At 32.9% G+C, this 23,420-nt stretch overlaps 1 protein-coding gene across 6 annotated transcripts in view; it reads right to left on the bottom strand.

The window, feature by feature from the left end:
• ROBO1 (roundabout guidance receptor 1) overlaps positions 1 to 23,420 on the bottom strand; it is a 1,127,367-nt gene that overhangs the window by 126,444 nt on the left and 977,503 nt on the right. For all 6 annotated transcript variants that reach the window (XM_064380017.1, XM_064380018.1, XM_064380019.1 and 3 more), the window contains one exon: positions 17,832 to 17,989. In XM_064380017.1, the coding sequence (XP_064236087.1) occupies positions 17,832 to 17,989 (158 nt within the window). The remainder of the gene's footprint in view (positions 1 to 17,831; positions 17,990 to 23,420) is intronic.

Below are 23,420 nucleotides of genomic sequence, written 5' to 3'. Positions count from 1 at the left end.
ATTTGCCTGGGCTACATACATATAAGAGAACATGATCCAATTTCATTTGTTTCCTGGTACACTTTACAATACTATTTGAAAACCAACATGAATTCAGCCAGGAGTTTAAACACACTTGATCATAAGAGAGAAGCAACAAGAGACTCATGCAGAAAAAGCAATTATCCCAGTGGGAACACGTGGCTCTCTGCACAGCTTGGTGAGCTGCCAGCTGAGAACACAGGCCTGGGAGAGTCTCCGCCTAGGACTGTGGCAGCTGCATGTCTCTGCTATTTCCATTTCTCCTCCTAAACTTCTCATTTCTTCCTCATGGTGATTTATAAATTGGTAGTTGGCTGTTTGCTGCTGCAGAAGCACACCTATGATAATTTGATTATAGACTACATCAGGAAGAGATGTATTGCTAATTGCAGGCAAGTGGGAGCCACCCTGCAGAGAGACATAGTTAAAGGAGAGGATAATTTTCTTTGTGAAAGTATAAATTAGTACCTTGCTCTCTATCAAATGTATATCACCAGATAACCTTTTCATGGTTCCTAATTTTAATAAGTAATAATAGAAAGAAGTAACACAGCCCTCTTAAAACACACCAATTTTGCTTCCTTAAGTGTGGCTCAAGGCGAATATGAAGCCTTGGGTATGGCATTTTTCTTCTGGACACCCATTTTCCTGGGCTAGACAAAGGTATGTAGCCTACAGCAATCAGCCAGGAAAGCCCCCTCTAATTTATGGTATTAACCAGGAACAGACAACCTGCTGAGAGCTGATGAAATGAAGAGCAGATGAAACAGTGAAGGCTCTTTAGCAGATTCCCCAGGTGCCTGGTTCCCAAGTCATTAAGACTAGAACCCCAAAGTGAATCCTACAAAAAGGAGACAATCTAAAGAGCAGCTTTAGCCTTTGCTAGCTATCTTCTAAAAGTAAGAAAGTGGACTGATTTTTACCTCTATGAAAATTCTAGGTAGATTACATGGTAGCATTCAGCATTAATATGAAAAATTGATTTAGCTTATAGCTATTACAGTTAATGTATTATTTCCTTCACGGGTCTCATGAAACAGTGTCCTGCTGTTTTACAGGTAAAAAACAAAGTCTTATGGGCAATTTTCACTTTCCCACAAAACCAGGTTTGCTTTTTATCACCTCATCCAACCATCTGGCTCTAATTCTGAATTTACATACAGTCACTGCTAAAATAGTCTGAAATAAAAATCTAGAAAGGAATTATGACTATACTCTAGAAATAAAGATGACAAATGTTCATAGCATTTGAAGGGAGAAAAGTTCATTTTCAAACTCCTGGCTCTTTTGAGTTACAAGTACACCAGCTGAAAATACTTTGCCAACAGTAAATCCCTTTTCCTCTCTGTGAGTGTTACACTTAGCTCTCTATAGTTTGGTCCAGTGTGAGAAATTCCTTCACTACCAAATGCCTGTTGAGATAAAGCCTTTTCCAGAGATCATATATAAACTGTTACCCTTAAAATTTAAATTAATTGACTTAGATTCTGTAGAAGACTCAACAATCATGGCAAAGTCAAATCAAGGTTGGGTATGCAAGGGATTCCTTGATGCAGATTGACCAATTTTACTTTACTAAAATACATTTTTATTTGAAAATATAAAAAGCATTCAATATTACTAATTATAATTTTGTGTAAGAAGAAATATCTCTAAAATAGCTATAAATGGAAATAAACAATCACATTCTGTGGTATTTTAATCCCAAAGGGTCAAAGGAAAACAAGGAGAGCTTGCAAGTGACAAGCTGAATTGATTAATCAGAAATTAGGGCTCATCAGGCCAGGATGAGAGATTCAATATCCATATGGCCAGTTGCTTCACCCTCCTTTGTTGAACACAAGATTATGCTAGAACGTAGCTTACTCATTTGGCCAATTTGTGCCTCATTTCATATGGAAAACATATTCAAAACATAAATAACTCCCATATCTTTTAACAACATACACTCTAACATAAATTAAACTATGTCTACATACATCCGAAGAGGAAGCATTAGGCTAACTCCTCAATGTGAGGAAGAAAATATAATCTTAGAAAGACAGGTCTGATCTACAGCTTAAAAAGGGGTTTTCTGGTATGTTACATTAAACTTCAAAATTATCAACAGGTACTTTTTGCTATTTCCATTAATAATTTCCTAATGATTAACTCATGGACAAATAAGAAATAAAATGCATCCTGAGCATTTCTATTTCTATATTTATTGGTGAAAAATAAATAAAAGAGAAAATCTGTGCAGAGTGTTGTAAATATTGTTTGAAGGGGTATTTATTTAGAAAGTTCTTTCTTAGTCATAAATGGTTCCATTCCATAGCCAAGATCAGAAAAAGCTGAACAGAAGATGTAACACAAATGATATTAATTGCATTAGGGGATATCAGTGTTTTACATGGCTTCTAACCTATGTCTAAGTTATAGTGTTGGAACTTTGAGCTGAAAAATCAGAATCTTGGGCATCCTAGGTTGCTTCCATACAAACCTATTTAAGAGTTCGAGCATTTAGGGATGAGAAAGCTTCCAGTAGAAGTTATATCAGTCAGTGTGAAGATTAAAGAACAGAAAAAGGCTTGAGCTGACATTTCCAGTCTCTTTCCTGCATAGGCTATACGTTCTGTGATGGCAAAAACTTCATCCTAGTTTTAACATTTAAAAACACAGCACTTACATAGAAAGTACACTATCAGAATTTTTCACAATCTAAGAGACTGGATATATAGATTCTTATGATTTCAGTCATCTCTTCTGAAGAAAATGCTCAATATCTTCAAATTTATGTTAAAAGCACACTATTTCATACTGCATTATGGAAGACAAATTCAAATTCTGACCACTCCATTCTAAAATAACAAATGCGTTTAAATTCTCTAGTGTTTCTATAGAAATTTTAAAGAACTTAAGAATTGCAAAAGCCTAACATCTGAAAAAAATAGGTCCTATGTATAAAATGCCTTTGACAGTTCTTTCTGCAAGTGCACAAAAAGTGCATCAGTGAATCTGTGGTAAATTCAATAAATGTGCCAATGTATTTAAGCAACGATATTATTGCTATTATTTTAATTAATGAGAACTGTGATATACCAACCCCCATAGCATTGTTATATGCATTATTTCTAATGTTGAAAACATTCTTATAAGATGTATTTTCCTATATTTTGAATGAAAAAATTAAGGCTCTGAGAATATCAAAACTTGCTCCAGATCATTTGGTAAGTGCACTGAAGCTCATTCTACATAGATCCAAAGTAAAGCTTCTATAGAGGGCTTTCTTTGAGATAGAGAACAGCAGCTTATGTTTTCTTTGCTTCTCATGCCATAAACTACAAATTAACAATATATTTTAAATGTACAGATCCCCAAATTGAATGGCTGGAAATAGGTGCTCTCTGTGGACCTTCCTGAGCATATTAAATTGCAGGTTCCCCCTTCCAGTACACTCCATATTTAAGTCTGACCTATCTGGAGAGCCAACCTAATTGCCATTAGTCCATGTAATTTTCAGCAGAAAACACAATGTGTATGCTTACATTTCATATTTCCCTGTGTTGTTTGTAGGATTAATGTTATAAGGTAAATATCCCACACACATTTCTTTTTTTCTTTTTTTTTTTTTTTTTTTTGAGACGGAGTTTCACTCTTATTACCCAGGCTGTAGTGCAATGGCGCGATCTCGGCTCACCGCAACCTCTGCCTCCAGGGTTCAGGCAATTCTCCTGCCTCAGCCTCCTGAGTAGCTGGGACTACAGGCACGCACAACCGTGCCCAGCTAATTTTTTGTATTTTTAGTAGAGACGGGGTTTCACCATGTTGACCAGGATGGTCTCGATCTCTTGACCTCGTGATCTGCCCACCTCGGCCTCCCAAAGTGCTGGGATAACAGGCGTGAGCCACCGTGCCCGGCCCATCCCACATACATTTCTGTGCAGAAGAATGACTCTTCTGTTCCCATGCAAACATGCACTTATTATCATGAATGTTTAAAGTTTAAACAGAATATTTATAAGCATCCCTAATAAAGATGGGGAAATGTGACATGATCTTTTATAAGTATGATGCATGAAACAATCCAGTGATGTGATAGATTGAGGTGAGAGGTGACACCATGCATGTGAAAATGCTATGAAACAAGAAATCACAGATTCCTTAGTAAAGTGTACTCTATCCACTCAGAGAGAAATTTGCATTATTTTCAGCCAGTATGATACAGATTAAGCTCAACTGCTCTTGAAATGTTCCCATACAATATGATGCTATTAAAGGTGACTTAAACAAAAGCCTGTTTCTAATGCGATAGGCCTTTAAAGTTTTGTGATCACCTCGATTTGTAAGATTTAAGAAGAGTAAACCTGTACCATCTGGTAGTAATTTTGTTAATGCACAACAGATTATTTTACAAGTGTACAATTTATCATATTATCAAATTCTTTGGTCTTAAGGAGATAAAACTGAAGTGGTCAGATGTTACCAAGAGCTATTTGGTTAAAGCAACTAACCTTTAAACAAAAGAATTGCAGAATCAGTATTAGATTGAGGTGATATTAGCCTTACCATAAAGCTTAGAATTATTCTTTGAGAGAGAATATTGAAATAAAAGTGATAATGTGGCAACATGAAGAAATAAAGTTAATCATCACCAATTATAAATAATGAAAAGGAAATTTCAATACCTTGTAAAGTAATCAGATTAAAAATAATTTAAAACTAAAAGGCTTAAGAAAATTTCATTGATTTCTGCATTTTGGACCCTATTTTAAGGAAAAGATGTTGTTGACAATATCTTGTAAAATCAAATGCCTTTTTGAATGTATTATTTGTTTTTTTAATTTCAATTTATTTTGCTTGATGTCAACAGAAAGAAAAAAATGCAGTCCATACTATCATAAGCAATCAAAAAGATTACAAGCAATTAGAAAAGTCAGCTTTGTAAAAATAAAGAATTTACTAAAAAGTACTGATGTTTAAATATTTTTCCAAATTAAATATAAAATTTATAAACAATTCATCAACATAAATTCTAAAACTGTATTTAGAGAAACATTTCATCTGATTAATGGAACATTGAGAATTAAATAAACTATTTAGGACATCATCTTTGAACCCATAAAAAATTGTGCCTTTAATTTGGCAAACTACTTTAACCTATAATTAAACAAAGTGCTCCCTGACAGTAGTAAAATCCCACTAGTCCTTGGCTATTAGGAGAAATTTAATGGCCTGATCAGATATATCAAAGTGCTTGGAAACTGAAGAAACTCTAGCTGTTTGTGTAAGCATATGTTATAAGAAAAAAGTAAGAGAAAAAACAACATTTGCATGTCTGCTTTCTATGTTGGGACAGCAAGCTAATCTGAAATTCCTATTGCAGGTTTGTTATTTGACCATGTGTGTTCATTTGTACAGTTTTAACATAGTACTTCTGCTTAATATACTGTGTTGATAATTATTTTGAATTATGAGGTACAACTTTCCTTTTGGCTGATTACTCCAATTCCTGAGATACTTTCTGCTTTCTAGAAGGTCTATTTCGACTAATAGATCACGGATGCTAACTAGCAGCATGCATCCATATCAGATTTCGTCTCAGTGATATTCAAGAGTTGGCAGAATTCCATGTGGAAGGCAGCATAGGCAGACTTGGTGAGGCAGTCCTTTATGTCATTTAACATTACTTTGGCTGCAACTAACATGTGGGTGGAACTAGCTTTTGGAAAAGTATTCGAAACTGTTTTGGGTCTGAGTGTGGTGGCTTACACCTATAATCCCAGCCCTTTAGAAGAACAACTTGGCAACATGGCTAGATCCCATCTCTACAAAAAAAAAAAAAAAAAAAATTAGCTGGATATGGTGGCACATAGATGTAGCCCCAGCTACTCAGATGGCTGAAGTGGGAGGATCACCTGAGCCTAGGAGATTGAGGCTACAGTGAGCCGTGTTCACACCACGGCACTCCAGCCTGGGTGACAAAGCGACACCCTGTCTCAAACAAACAAACAAAACCCAAAGACTTGTTTTTTAGGAAACCCATTTGGAAGATAAACCTCCAGAATCATCTCAGGAGGTTTAAGAGAATACTAACAAACAGCATGCAAAGGTCAAAGCAGGATAAACTATCAACATTATATACCAAAACTGAGGACTTTAATTCATATGTTAAGTTTATTATAGTACTTAGGTGAAACTTGAAAATAAATAGTATATTGTTTCCCAAAGTCACCCAAGATTATTTGTTGAACTAGAAAATATTTTGTCTGGCAATCTTTGGTCTCTACTACCTTACCTCTGCATCTAAACATACTTCACCCTCTCTATAGTTTTGAAGTCAGTTTACATATAGTTACAAGAACTTTATAAGGAATTACAACTAGGTGTTTCAAAGGACCTGGACAAAAATGGGCATGCTGACTTTACATTACAAAGCCCATAATGCTAAATATTATACATATTGAGACTCACATATTGATGTAAACCTATGCATTGATCAAAACAGGATATACTACTGTTTTACAAGGATATGGTTTTTTGATTCACGAAATACCTAATTCAGAAGGGTTGCTTTAATTTCTGAAGTTAAATATCTATCACTTCTTCAAGTTGTTTAATTCACTGTAGAATGAACATGAACTGAAAATCAAGACAGGAGAACTTAAAATAATGCTTTAAATGAGGCTGTCATCAACAGTCCTCAAAATACTTTCAACTACTGTGGTTTGATTCTCATAATAATCCTAATAAACAGGCAAAGAAGATATCATTACCTGCCTATTTTCAACAATTAAAGGACTTGACCAACCAAGGTCTGGTTGTTAGGACTGTTTCAAAAAAATGTGCTTCAGACCTAACAGACCTTTCCCAAGATGGTCACAGAAAAAACTTACTATTTAAATTGCTGCAATTTGTTTTCTTTTTTGAATGAGATTATGTGCCAACCTCCAATATTCAGTCATTTAAGATAAATTTCTGCAGGTTCGCAATAACATGAAGAATGTACAAAATAATTAATCTAATCAACATACGGCCATCCCCATATCTCTAATGGATACATAAGCAGGGAAAGTTATTAAACCCTACATATTTCAAATACTACTTTCAATATTGGTACCAAGACAGGAAATACTGAATTTAGAACACAAAAGAAATGGAAAAATTCTATGAAATAAATCCATGAAAACCTTTTGTTGGTGTTTTTTGTTAAGATATATTGTAATCAAATTTGAGTGTCATTTTAGATGGGTTGATCAGGTCTAGTCTGTCATGGGAAAATCCTAGGAAGAACTCTGATGGTGAGAGACTCCACACTAATCCATTATGCAACTCAGGGTAAATCAATGTGCCTGGCTTCTCTTTTGTCCCTGAAAACAAAGGAACTTGCTTATTCACAATCTCTCAGCTCCATCTCCAAGATTCTGTACCAGTATGTCATACTTACAGTAATTGATTTACTCACATAATTAACTTGTGTAATAGCTCCTCTTTTTAAGCCAATAAAATATCATGCTTTAGAAAAAGGAAATGGTGTGGATGATGCCCTCTTCCCATTTTATAGGAGAGTAAGAAATAGGTAATTGTATATATGGAAATAAAGTTAACAAAATCAAATATATTCAAAATATCAACTTTTCATTCCTGAGTACCCTAAAAGACAAAATTTCTGACTTACATTTCCTTCATTTAACGCTTTCTCGAGAAACATGTATTGAGCTTCATTCAACCAAAGGACAGACATGAAAAATACAGCTGGCCCTTCATATGTCTTATGTATATAAGATAAGTAATATATAAGTCATCATGTACAATAGATTATAAGAGAAGTGCCTGGTAAAAGGAAAAGGAACAGATAAAAGAAAGAATAAATCTAATGTGGATATTTGGGTGGGATTTTGCTGATGGCTCCTCTGAAGAAGTTGTCTTTGAGACCTGAAAAATGAGTGTGTTAGACAAAGGGGGTGTAGGAACAGAACATTACAGATAGAAAAGGACATGCCAAGACTCTGATAAATTGGTACACCAAGTTGTTTGCATGCAGGCTTTCAAATGCACAGGTAACATATGCATAGCAAAAAGACAGAGCAATGACCAAATGATCACTGAAATTATCTTTACAATTGTATTTTCTTCTAAACCAATTTGTGTGCTAGAAATGAGAATGCCTTACTTTATTGCAATCCTTTCAAAAGAGTGATTGAACCTCACAGGTAGGTGTGAAATGTTTGGCTTTCTTTTTTCTAGTTTCGAGGTCCAAACATGATGAATGTATGTGTAATTATTTAAATAAAATTGCAAGTTTGTGGAAAGTTTCAGATGTTCCTTGAGAAGAGAAACCAGACTTTCCCAACCAACACTTTACATCTGAATCACAGAATTTCTCAATTCCCCTAAGGATAATACATAATTTAGAACTGTTCTAGATGCAAGAGAAAAAAGCCGACTCATTACATATAGTGGATGCCTTTAGGGCATTAGGACAGATTTCTTCTGTGGAATAACCAGTTGATGATTGCATTGCCCAATAAAAGTATACACAGAACTTGAATTAGTTTCTTAATTTCAGTGTTAGTCTAAATACTTTACTTACTTATGTTCACCCAAAATACTCCCAGTGATTCTGTGGCAACTGAAAATTCTCACAGTTGTTAATTAGATAAAGATAGAAATTCAGGCAGAGGAGATAGAAAGCTGGATCTTCTTTCACATACATTTATATCTTCTTGCTTCTTGAAGAAAGTTGGAATTGTTAAGGCATGAGAAGTTTTGGATTTTCCTTTTCTATCAAGATTTAGATGACTGAATATATTCACAGTTCAAATAGGTATACTAACAACAATAATACAGAGAACACCCATTACTAATATGTATTGAGTGTGTCACAATTTACAATGACATTTAACATACATTTTCCCCCTGAATTCCCTCAATGACACACTGAACAAATCCAGGTATGATTAGACAACTCATTTCACAGATGGAAAGAAAGAAATTTATAGAGAGCAAATGTATTCCATAAGATCATGCATTTAATAGGTGTTGAAACCCAAAATTATGTGATCTTATAATGCCCAAGCCTATGCTTTGTTCTGCTAATCCCTAGTATTTCAATTATTAAATATAAAAATTAAGATAGGAAAAAAATTATTTTTAATTCATTTATTCAATTCAATGACTGGTATAATAGAGTTGTATTGAATTAACATATTTAAATCCCACACAGAAAATTTATTTTTGAAAAGAAATAGAATGCATAATGTGCACTGACACTTTATGTAAGATGAACCTGAAAAAAAAAATCTATTTCTGGTTTACTACTCCGGTTTCCTTTGACCTTCACACAACAGAGCTATGTATTTATTTCGCAGAAACAGAAATTTAACTTCTCAGGGAAAAGGGGCTTTATGACATCAGCTGTATTAAGTATGTTAATTTCCTCTAGGGGAGAGGAGGGGAAAAGGAAGCAAAAGACATTGAACAATGAAAGAAATTGGAAGACCAGACGAAAGCACTAATCGAAGGAAGGGAGGAGAAGCAGATGGTGTAGGAAGGAGACATGTGGGAATTGGGGGGAAAGGAAGCAATTGGCAAGGAGTGGGCTGAATGCCAAATTTGTGAAGGATCTGAAGGGCACTGGGGATTTGGATGGGATGTGAGTCAGCTGCTTTTTACCAAAATATCACACCAACAATGGAAATCAAAGAAACCTACAAAGACACACAGGAAGCAGAAAAGGACTAGGAAAAGACTTGATGACATACTCCATACTCCATTCTAACAATTTTACTTTGTCAGCATGGGAATGGGAAGTGTTAAATAGTTATTTTTGTTTTTGTTTTTCACTGCATGACTAAGTTGTTCTCCTACCTTCATTATTTATTTTCAAATATTTAACTTGCTTTTGAAAGAAATGATACATATAAAATCTTTCTATATATTTTTAGCTATTTTTTACTTACCTTATATAAATGTGATTTGTTATTCAGTGCAACTCATACCAAAAAACAACTCATTTAAACCATCTAGAATTAGAGTGACCAACTATCCCCATTCTCCCAGAGCTGAGGGATTTCCTGAGAAGAGAATTTTCATTTCTAACACCAGGACCATCCCGGGCAAACCAGAGTGGTTGATTTTCCTATGTAAGGTAAAAATCTTTAGAAAAAGCTACTAAATATACTTGTTCAACATGTTAAAGCATACTGATGCTGTGAATTTATTTTCTACATTTTGCAAAGAAGATGGATAAAATCTTAATTCAGTTATGCATTAAGTAGATAAAATGGAAAAAAATAATTACTGATTGGATTATGGCTTTGATGAAAACAAATATAAACAAATTCTTTGCACATCATCTAAATTATTTTTTCAATCAAGTAAAAACATTGTAGACATAGAGAATATCTGTGACATGCTACTTTGAGGGCTGTAGGAAGAAGAATAAACAATTCAAGCCTAACTTATCTCAAGGAATAATATGTCATTCAAAAATGCTTAAGTCACAAAGGCTCATACCAGCTAAGAATTGCTTTTCTTTTTTCTTTTTTTGAGATGGAGTCTTGCTCTGTCACCCAGGCTGGAGTGCAGAGGTGATATCACAGCTCATTGCAACCTTTGCCTCTGGGTTCAAGTGATTCTCCTGTCTCAGCCTCCCAAGTGGCTGGGACTACAGGCGTGTGCCACCATGCCTGGCTAATTTTTTGTATTGTTAGTAGAGACAGAGTTTCACCATGTTAGCCAGGATGGTCTTGATCTCCTGACCTCGTGATCCACCCGCCTCAGCCTCCCAAAGTTACATGTGAAAAAAGTTTATCAGTGAAAAAATGCTGGGATTACAGGTGTGAGCCATGAGCCCGGCCACTGGCTAAGAACTTCAAGCATGAAATGATGAGTGTCTTTTAAGCTCTTCTTCTTAATGTAATGAAATACTTCAGTATAAATGACAGACAAAGTTTATCATGAATAAAATAATTCTGAAATTTCAGAACTGAGTCTAGGCAGAGCTTAATATTTATACTGTGTTGTTGATATGTTAGTTTTTACTATATTTTATTATATCTATACCAAATTCCCCAAACACTACATTAATAATATTTTATTTAGCTAAATTTTTTATTTGTCACATAATATCTCATAATTGCTTACTTTTTTCAACAGTAACTTTTGAAATGTTTTCAGCTGATGATATTAGAACCTGGGTAATTCACAATTTGGACTGATAACTACAAAGCATATTCAGTTGAGTAATTTACTGATTTATGATATCCTTTTCAATATAAATCCTGCTTTTCCTAAATGCCAAGTGATGATAGTTAATTGTGTTCTTTAGATAACCTCTAATATGTTTTTAGGTAAGACTTCTAGTCTTCAGAATAAAAAAATTTAGGTTATCTGAGCTATAATATTTGGCCAAATTTGACCATTTCTGTGCCATATTTTGTGAAACTACTCAACTTTTCAAATTTAAAAATATTTGTTATGTTTTATATTTCAATACTGAACATGATATGGACTAGTTCTTGAATATGTCAAACCCCAGTTTCAAGACCACCATAACTTCCATTGTGTGAATTACTCTCTCCAAACCTTGATTATTAAAGACAGTACTTCATAGTGGAAATTAAGAGATACTGTCATCCTGAGTCAAAATTTGCACTGACAGCACAGCAGAGTTGTTATATATGTTGCAGAATCTATCGAATCCTATAAAAAATGTTATCAGTGAAAAAAATGCAAGTGCCCCTTTGGTTGCCCTCTCTTCTCCCACCAGCCAATTTAGATGTAATGACTGCTTTAGCAGAATTTTTAGTATGTACTTGACAAGATTGTTGTCAGGATTAAATGAGTGAATATACATGAAGTACTTATAATAGGGCCCGACACATAGCAAGCACTATATTATTTACTATCATCATCATCATCACCATCTTCTTCTTCATGAGACTAAATTAACAGGTATAAGTGTAGCCTAATGTAAAGAAAATAGCTTAGGCATTGGGTTTTCAAGTGGATAAAATGAGATGATATAAAGCATCTAACACATAGCAAGTTCTTAATATGCAATAGCTACTATTACTATTATCTCTAAAAATTGACGTTTAAATTTTAATTTAAATATTTTTTTAAATTTTCATATTAAAAAAGGAACTTGTTTTCAATTCACTTTCATGACAGACTTACGCAGAAAAGCTAAATACAAGGCCTTCAATCCTAACTTGTAACATTCAGTAAACATTTATATCATACATACTACATAGCAGATATTAAAAATTTACTATTGTTTCTGTAAATGTTCATTTACTAATCTAAAACAAAATTACTACTTTTCAATTAGCAGATCTCATATAAATACATAAAACTATCATTTTTTGTTAGAATACTGCTATTAATATATGATCTTATTTTTATCATATATTAAGATAAACTATACAGTTGCTCTTGTCTCATCAGTTATCACCTAGGTACTATTGGATACCTTAATATTTTATGTCATAAATACATTTGTTTTTATGCATATAATAGTCAATAAGTCTTATTTATAAGCTATCCTCCATGAGAGATCCATAATTTCATCTCTATGCTTGCAATTCCTTCAGTTACCACCAGGAGGATGTTCATTTTACAGAATCTAATACAGAGTATGAGAAACTGATGCCTGTAATTTGGTGCAATTGTCTGTGACCCAAAGGAACTGTGCTAATTTATAACAAACTGACCTTTTCACTGAGACAAAAATATTAAAATTATCTATGAAAACAAATATAGAATAAGTGACAAATTTTTAAACAAACTTAATCTAGAGAAAATATTTGTGATGTCTACTTTAAAATTGTTAAGGTTTTCCTTAATGTAGAAAGCAATTTTGGTTTTTAGATTGAATAAAATAATTATTTTTTCAATACTTGGTTATTGAAAAAACCTCAATCTTAACATTTTCCCAATCTTGACATTTTCTTTTCTCCACTCTAATATCTTGAACTTAAATGCAATATTTCTAAAAAGCAGTGAAATTTTTAAAGATCTCTTTTGTGAGGTATTTTCATAGACATCCAAAAGAACACTTTGGTCCTCCTCTGATTCATCTGTATGAGAAAATTTCATTTATTAACAAGGATGGGTATGATTAAGTCTCAAACACATGAAGTAAATCAATTTAATCCAGCCTGCCAGTTAAACTACTTTTATTTCTAACTCTAAATATAAATATTAATGTCTAGAAAACAAAGAAGACTGGAGATAAACATTGTTTAAGGCCTCTTTCAAATGATTCTAAGGAATATGTGCCAAAAAAGTTCTAAAAGACTCTCCTATCATGTAAGAGAATAAGAAAATGTTATTTATATATTCCTGGTTTATAATCATCAAGGATCTAAAATCTGGCTCAGAATCCAGGTCAATGTAAGAAGAAATGAATTAAGAACATAAAAAAATACAGGTGCAGCTACAATTCAACTACATATTTCCCCTTTTTGTAGGGTGTGTCTTTGTTCTCACAGCTGGGAGAGGTGTACTCTAAATTTTCAACAAAGAAAGCCACCACATTAAAGAACTCTAGAAATTCCTATAACCAAAACTGTAGCAATAAGCATGCAATCTTCAATTGCCTTTCATAAAGATATTATGTGCTTTAATCTTCTGTTCATCTACACTCAGCACATTTGGCAAAGTACATTAACAATAGAGATGAAAACACTCATTTGAATATAAAGCTTAGGAAAGAAGAATCACACACAATGACTAATAACCAACATCTTTTAAGAATTTATTTTCACTATTGAAAAAAGAATTGGAAATAATGTCATGTATTCTGTTTATGCTCTAAGTTTTTGTTTTAATTATTCAATTTCAGTTTTGCCTAAAGGAAGAAAATACAACAAAAACAATTATGATCTAAGTAAAATCAGTGATTTTGAACCCAAACTGCTGATTTTTAATGTATTCATTTTCCCAAATGTATAAATGTGCTTTTTACCTCTAGTGTTTTATCAGTTCCACAGTCATAATTTATACAAAACACACAGATGGTCTTAGAAATAGTAAAAGTTTCAGATGTTACAACTTCCTAGCATATGGAACACCATCATGGATCATCATTTTGGCAGCATGTAAATGATTTAAAAGTTATTTATATATTAACATCTTGGCATCATTTCATAGTCATAGGATTTTACAACTTTAAACTATTTGATTCCTTATTGTAAGTGGTTCTTACATTGCTTAGAAGCTACTGATGGCATGGGGGAACTGGTGCTCTTCAATTAAGAGGATAGCATTCCCTTAGACAGCAAAAGCAAATGAAGATTCTATAATAAATTAAACATTTTGGCATAAACCACAAAATGTCATCTAGTTCAATATATGATACATCAGGGAGTTGCAAGAAGTTTTTAAAAATCAAATTTACTATAGTTATTTTAAACTGTCAATGTCATAAAAAAATAACACATACACATACACAGGCATACACACAAAATAAAACATTTAAAATTAACTGAGATCTTTCAAAATGCAAGATTACAACCACCATTAATTTTTTATCTAGCTTATGGAATACGACATTAAAAAGAGTTGTCTATGCTCCGTGTTTAGTTTTGATCTTTTCAGTCTGTCTTGAACTGGATCAATGAGGTTTTAACTCCCACCACTCCCCTGAAATAGCTCTTGTCAAGGTCATTTACGATTGCTCACCAAGTTGTTAAATCCAGTGGTGAATTCTTAATCCTCATTATTATTCCATCTACCAGCTGCAGTTGACTCAGTTACCACCACCTCCTTCAAACCATCTTTACTTGGCCACCCTTCTAGTTTTCCTCCTTTCTCAGTGACTGCTCCCTCCCAGTTTCCCCTGCTCTTTCCACCTCTTCTCCGTGAGAACTAAGTGTTGGACTGCGTTTCCTTTCTATTTGCAATCATTCCCTTGGTAATTGCAGTCTCCTGTTTTTAAATAACATGTAAGCACTGTTGACTCCCATATTCATTTAGCTGTATGGCTAAAAAATCCTCAGTGACTTCATGCAACAAAGATTTATTTCTCATTCATTTTACATGTCCATCTTGAGAAGACAGAGGTGTGGGATAGAAAGTTCTACACAGAGCTCTCAGGGTGTCTTCCACGTTGCAGTGGCACTACCTAAATAAAACTAGCAGCTTCCTTGGTTGCAGAGTGCTAAAGACAGTACCGGAGTATTTAAATCACCAGTATTTAATTGATTTAATGTTCACTCACAACCCACGAAGCTGAACAAGTCAAACAGGTCTAACGGACAGCAAAAAAGCTGGAAAGTAGTCTTTTATCTGGCCAGAAGGACAGGAGAACTGCACAGTAATGAGAACTTGTATGTCTACCATAATTTAATTTTTTCTCCAACCTCGACCTCAATTCTGAATTTCTGACTCATGTATCCAACTGCCTATTTGACAATTATACTTGGACATTGAATAAGTATTTCAAAATTACCATGTTGAAAACTAAGCTCCTGATACTTCCCAACCCAAACCTTCTCCTACAATCTATGGCATCTAAGATAGCAGCCTCTGTACCTTTTCAGTTTTGCAGGCCAATTAATTAGGAGGTCCTTAACTCTTCCTTTTGCTTACAAACACATCCAGTCTGTTAGCAAATTCTGTTGCCTCTTGCTTTGTAGTATTTTCATAATCTAGCCACTCCTCACTTCCTCCCCTCCTAACAGCCTGGTTCAAACCACCATTTGCCTCTTAGCCAGATTACACTGAAAGCTCTCTATGGGTCTCCCTGCCTCTAGCATTGCCACATCTCAGTGTGTTCTCAAGACAGCAGAGGGTTCTCAGCAGAAGCTTCTCACCTTACTTAGAAAAAAAGCCAGAGTATCTACAACACCTGTAAAAGCCCACGCAGTTGGGGTATTATTAAATTCATAGCCTTTTTAAAAAGGCTATTCCTCTGATGGTATCTCCTATACATCTTTACTCATTCTGTTCAACCAACACTGATTTTTTACTCTTTAGTAAACGTGTTAAGTATTCCCCACCTTAGGGTTTTGTATTTAATATCGTGCCTGCCTAAAACACCCTTTTTTCAGATACTTGTATAGTTCATGCCATCATTTTTTTGAGTTTTTTATGTGAGGTATTCTCTCTGATCAGCTTATTTAAAATTTCAATCCTACCTGAACCCTAATAAATTCATCTACCTTTTGACTACTTTTATAGGTCTTATTATAGTTTAACTTACTGTATGTTGTATTTAATTATTTTGGTTTTATCTATATACCCTTTCTCTATTTTTATAGGTTTTTTTTATAGTTTAGCTTGCTGTACATTATACTTATTTATTTTGGTTTTGTCTGTATACACACTCATAAAATGTAAGCTCCAGTAGGATATTCACTGAGTTTTGATAAAGCTTTATCTCCAGTGCTAAGAACTTTGTCACTAATTTGTATTAAACATGAATAGGTTATCAGCAAAGGCATGAGGGAAGTCTGGGATAATAATGGGTTTAATGTGTTCAAATCAATAAAAAGGAAAAGGGGAATTACAGATAACGGTCATTAAATGGTCTAGAATATGTTTTTTAAGGGCAAAATATTCTCATCTTCATTTTACGTTAATCCAAAAGGAATCTGTTATTGCCAAGAAGAGAAAAATTTGTTTCTTCACTCTATTTCTCCCATGGTCTTTCTTGACTTCATTAGCAAAAAGTAATGTTTCCACATATAGTTTCTTTTGTTATGTGACTCTGCAGCACCTCTTATAAGCAGAACCAGGTCATCCTCATTGGATGAGGACATCCCAATCCCAGGAATTACAGAAATCCTTTGGGAGACTCATTCTAATTCAGAATTACATGAAAAAATGCTTAATTTTCTTTCAAGGTCCCTAAAACTTTGTTTAACACAACCTTCTTTACTTTTCTCGCTATTAATTTTGTCCAAGCTAATCTACTAACTGGTTGCTCAGAAATAGTGCAACTACTAAATAGCTTTGTGCAGTCTGCGTTATAACTTTGCTCTTCTACATCTTCAGCGGTGACCTTTTCCTCACACGTACATTCTCCTAGGGAACTTTAAATCTTGGCCAATGAATTCGCAATGGACAGATATCAGTGCATGCTGAACAAAGAGAATTGTAAAGGGAAATACTGAGCAACCACAACATCAGTGAAGGCCTGGTGACTGAGGTGCTTTAGTCAACACTGTACAAGACAAAACAAGCAAAAAAGTCACGTAGAATCACTACTGTCAAGAAGAAAATGCATCAAGACTTCATAAAAATCACATATAACTCCTTAGAGCAGGAATTTGAAATCCAATAATCTCATCACATGACTTCATTTTATATTGAGATAAATTCATCATTAACCACCTTTCAAAATAAGATTTTATTTTTCAGAAACAATATGGAACTCTATAGATAGAACAGAAAAGCAATTTTAAAAATGAGAAAAAAAAACATAAAAAAATCTTGAAGTGGCTTAAGAGCCCTTCTGGAAACATACTATATAACAGATCTTCTTTAATAAACAATTTTTACTGTAACACATGGAAATTTTATAAGCCCTGAGTTATGATGATAATTAAGTCATACATAAAAGTGTTAACTCTGAGACACTAAAATAGGAATTACAGTTTTTCTTTTACTGATCTCTAAACACCATGCATTTTCCTCACTTATCTTCATGTCAACACATAAAGAATTGAAATACACTTTTTAAAAGAAAAACTGAATACGGGAGCTGATGCAGGCCCTTATTTAAATAACCTACTTCATTTTTTTTCTTTTTTGTTTTTCAGTAAAGATACACATAGTTAGACCTACAAATGTCCCCTGCTGTTGAATTAAATACTCACAGTTATTCTTTCATCTTTATCATCCAGTGGAGAGCCATCTTTCTTCCATGAAATGGTGGGCTCAGGATGGCCTCGTGGAGGCTGGCATTCCATTACTGCAGGCTCTCCTACTGCAACCATGACATCCGACGGATTTTGTCTGAAGTCATCCCGAAGTACTGTAGGAACAAGATTAAATCATTATACTCAAAAGTGATATATACAGTCCTAATCTCTGAACTTCAGCAGGAGACATTCATTATAATTACAATAAACTACCAGTAATAGCTCTTGCAGTACAGCTTTAAGAATCTATATCTACTTACAGGCATCTGCAATTTAATAAAGATATTTGGCCTTAAACATACACGGGGGGATAATTTGATATTCTTCAGTGGCCAGCAGGCGAGCGTATTCTACTGCTTAGTGTCCTTACAATTAGCATTTAGCTCATCTTTAACTTGCATTTCTTTTCTGCCTACTGCCTACGTTTTTCTCATCCATGTGTTAATGAATATAACTGAATCCTCTTTTTATCTATATGATGCAACAGGATAATGCTTTCTATAATTAAATGAATTACATATACATGTAAACCTAAATATTAAAAGAAAAAAAAGAAGATATTTCCAAGTGTGAATTTAATTGAGATACATTTTGTAAATATTTTAAATTAATGTATAAGGTCACATAATCATTATAATTTAAGTATGTTCATTATTAAAACGTTAGACATATCTGCAAAGCCACTACATTGAAACACATTGTGTTCTTCCATGATTATTGAGAATGTTAGAAGGCACCAAAACGGATAACAGCAGTGCTACCAACAGCAGCATTTTTTATGTTCTATGTTTTTGTTGTTTTTTGGTGTATATTCTCATTTAATCCTTAACTTGTTCAGAATGAGAGACACTATTAACACTACTTGTACTACTATTAGTCCCATACTGTGGAGGAAGAAACAATTCACTATTGCAATCTCAACTGGATACTAATATAATATTAACATACTGTAAAACAGGCCGTATTTGTAACTGTTAGAATTAAATGTGGAAAACAAACCAAATATATATTTCAAAAATAGTTCATACAGTAAAATTGTCCCTAGCATCTTGATAACATCAAGAAATGATGAATTATTTGACGTAAGTCTTAAATACAACTCTGTTGTATATTAGACATGCAATGTTGAATTTACTACTTAATAATTTTGCTTCCCTATTCCCAAAACAGGGATGAAGACATATAATTCAGTAAAAAGTCCAATAAACAGTTATCATTCCTCCACCCTATTTTCCTTGATCTGATGTGTTAATACAATGTGAACTCTTTTGGTAACCTAATTTTACATGGTACTTCAGACATTTATTAGTATGTTAAGTGCATAGATTTGGATTGACAAATGTTATTTATCTTTTAAAAGCTATTAAATTTTTAAAAGAATATTTGATATTACAACTTTGTACTGGAATGGATGTCTTTTCATTCCACTGGCATTTAAAAATGCTTTCATGGATGAAGTACTACAATGTAAAAAACTTATGCTCAAACTGTTCTTTCAAAAATCACTCTTAAACTTTGGTTTCAAAACCTCAAACAAGTTTAGGAACTTACAAAACCTATATTTTTCTCTTGCTTTTTAAAAGTTTTCCTTCCTAAATTCCAAACAAGTAGATGTATACATCTGAGTAAGTTATCATATTCGTGAAAAAAAATCCCCATTTTTTAATCTGAATATTGCCACAACTTGGGCACAGCATGACTATGTTAATATTTGGAAATTACTGCTTCAAAGAGAAGACTTTAATTTTCTCATTTTTGGAAAGAACAGTAAAAGGAAAAGCAAAATAAATCTGATTGCACCAAACTGTTTAAATTCTAACTTCAATTCTATTCACTATTAATAAAACATGTAGACACAAAGGTAAACCTTGTTAAACTGAAAACTCCAGCTACTGTTACCACATAATAAAAGAATAGAGTATGAAGACTTTCACTATTTATAAGCTTATATTATTATTAGGTGTTTAAGAATGTAACAAAAATAAAACATAAGGCTTGTAGAAAAAGCAAATGAATTGATCTTGACAGGCAGTATATGCCTTTGCAGGATCACAGTATTAATCAAAGATAACACCTCTGAAAAGTTTAACACCTTTGAAACACCCCAAAGTAAAATACTTTTCAAATAAAAGTAAACAATATGAACAATTTTTCTATGTGGCAACCTTAAAACCAATTTAGTAATATTATATCTTATTTACAAACTGAGATCATGTCTCAAATAAACCAATGAATAATAAAATCTCTTGCAGAAATATCAAAGGTCTAAGCCAGATAAATCAAATTTTTTCACATTTATTATGTTATTTGGCCTTTTATTTTTACAATATATAATGAAAAACTAACAAAATGTAATCCATTAAAAATTGTTGCTTAGATTATGCTCATGTAATTATTTTTGCAGCTGTAAAGCATAAAATTTTAGTATTGCCTATGACTATGGGATATTCTGTATAAAGTTATTAATTCAATATTTTTCTTCTCTCCTTTAAAACTAATTTTTCTTTCTCATACTTATCCCAAAGATTTCCTTTTGGGGAAAAATAATATGGTGTCACATTATAAAACTATATCAAACTAATAGTTAGGCTGTCCAGTTTTCAAAATGCATGTGTATATTTAAGTCATAACAATAAAAATCAAATTCAGATTCACAGCATTTTAGTAGAAAAAACAACAGCATCCATAAGTATTCCCAGATACAGATCTTTTGAAAAGCTTCTCCTTTAACTTTTCTATTAAGCAAATATATATTTTTTAATGTTTCTTGATTTGAATTGTGTGAAAATTTTAATTTGTAATTGTCAAAAAGTTTAATATTGATTTGAAAAGAGCAAGTAGTATATATAGTGTAATCAAATAGATGTCACCTAAAAAGGTATTAAACCAGAGTTCACCCGATATTATAACAATATCATATTTTTTCATATTTGTGTAGTTTTATGTTATGTGTACACTTTGATACATATAATTTAAATAAACAGCTTTTTATTTTTGTATTTTTTTAAATTAGAAAAACCCTAAGCTTCACTGAATATTTGAATCCTAGAAGGTTTTTTCTTTAAAAAAGTAGTTCACAAATTGTACAAAACATAGCAAAGCATATAATCACCTACTTTTTGAAAACTTTACATTAATTTTAACACAATTCTCCAAATAAGTAAACATGTTTTCAGAAAAGAATTCTAAAATGCAGTAGTGTCTTTGCAACTTATCTGGGTAATGTTAAGACAGGAAGCAAAGCAGAATATAAAAAGTTAAACAGACAGTGTTCCAAGTAATGTGGAGGCTTTATATTTGCAAAACAGTCTTTAAGTGCATTGTAGGACATTTTAGAACTGAAACATGACATTACAGAATGGGCAGAGGTCTTTGACAACACATAATCCACCCCATAAACACAAATAACCAAGTCCCAGGAAGCTTTGCTTGTGTTATTTATGAGAAGGGGACCAGAAGAAAACCTAGGTATTCTGATTCCCAATGAAGTGGTTTTTCTTTCTTTCTCTCTTTGTTTACCATGTCACTATTGTACTGTAAAAAGGCAACTGCTCTACCTAATCCATTTTATTTCCAATAAATTTACTTCATTATTGCAAAAGGGTTGACTTACGGTGATTGTGCATCACTGCGTTACAGACTCATGACTATCCCATCTTGGTAGGCTCAAGTGCTCCTCAAGTTAAACATGAACAACTAATCGTGGATATTTGTGAACTGCATACAATGCCTTTACCTTCATGAATCATAGAATCTCAGTGTGGTTAGGGGCCTGATAGATGTGTGATCCACATTTTTTTTCTTAGAAATTAATAAATTAAGGCTCCTCATAGGGAAAGGATTATGCCACATAAATAATAATAAAGTCAGCAATATAATAATGATGTTAGCAATGGCTGATGCTAATTGAACACTTACTGTGTAAGGAACCATATTAAGTAAAAACTCATTTAATACTTATAATACACCTATGATAAAGTGAATGCACTGGTTTTGATTCACAGATGAGGAATTTGTAGGATGTGGCAGCCAAGCTGGAATGGAGATTTCCAGTATGTAAAGAACACTTCTCTACCAAGTTGTCTGTCCATCTGGTCTTAACACAGTGTTCATAATTCTAAATACATAAGTATCATGATATAATTAATATTTCAGACTCTTTCTATTGTAACATAAGTGAGAAATTTCCCTCCTGACAATCATATGGCTATGTTTGAATATATTCTGCGTTCTTGTGTTTTTTCAGATTTTTTTTCTTGGAAGAGAACGAATTCTATTTCATTATTCATAATACATATGACGTGCTAGTTTTTATCAATGCTTCCTTTTTTATTTCAACCACAAGATGATTGAAAAAAGCTGTATAATAATAAGCATTTTAATTGAAAATGGGCAATTTAATTAGAAGTAGGTATCTTGGGAAAAATAAGGGAAGATATTATGCAGTCCTGGGATTTATCTTTTCTACTTCCATTGATAAAGACTACTTTATCAATGAAAGCTTGCAGCAAATAGTAACCTCTTTTCAAGTAGAAAAAAAAAAAAAATGAAATCCTTAAATAGTAAGGTAAATTGGAGGAGAAAATAAAGAGGAGGTAAATACAACTCTATAAATGCTCAGTAACAACCTGTTTCTGTTGCCATGTACCAATTTAATTGTTTTCAAAATTTCTAATCACATACCTAGTCTAATTTTGAGTACAGAATACATTACTTACTTTTATGATACTCCTAGTTCCCTGTCTAAATATCAACTTCATGATGATGTAAATAAATGTAATTTAATATCAAAATAAGTATCATTCTTTCATTTAACACATCTGTACTGAGCACATACATTGTTTCTGGCAGCTATGTTGTAACTCTTGTATCTTCCTTGCAGGGAAGTATATGTAAAATGTTGATGTCGTCAAAAAACAACATTAATATTCACCTTTTTGGGAAAGGGTAATACAACAGGGTCTTAATGCAGGTTATTTTGAATTAACAGATATATTTTGAAGGCTGGAGAGCGAGCATATCATAAAGTCTTCTATAACTATTTGCCTTCCTACTTTTTAGCTGACAACACTGCTCAGAAGAACGAAGTGTTGTTCTTTGTACAAATGCGTGAAAAATTCCTTACTTTTCTTAAATAATTCCAAACTTTAAAAAGATTCCAACAAAAAGATAAATGTACAAAAAGATAACCCACTGAAGAGGAAAATTAAAATGATAACATGTAAACTAATATTCTGTCAAGTATCATCTATCTTACAACACCATCTTCTAAAACTGAGGAATTTGTTTCTAAAAACGATGCATGCAAACATCAATTCTGTTTAAAGTTATGGTTTTATCATAACTGTTTCCTAAAGGATGTACTTTTAATTTTAAAAACTTGACATTAAATTTACCTAGGAATATTCTACAATAATTATGTCATCTTCAACTTGTATTTTTCTTATATCATGCAACTTTATTTTTAAACCTTAAATTATGCTTTGGGTAAGACCCTGGAAGAAAATACTCTGGTAGAAGGACTTTTGAAGATTTGACAATACT

This window comes from Aotus nancymaae, unplaced genomic scaffold (genome assembly GCF_030222135.1).
Source record: "Aotus nancymaae isolate 86718 unplaced genomic scaffold, 86718_ANA_hifiasm-v0.15.2.pri h1tg000022l_1, whole genome shotgun sequence".
NCBI lineage: Eukaryota > Metazoa > Chordata > Mammalia > Primates > Aotidae > Aotus > Aotus nancymaae.
The sequence above is the reverse complement of the archived record's forward strand: the minus strand, read 5'-3'. Positions and strand labels throughout refer to the sequence as shown.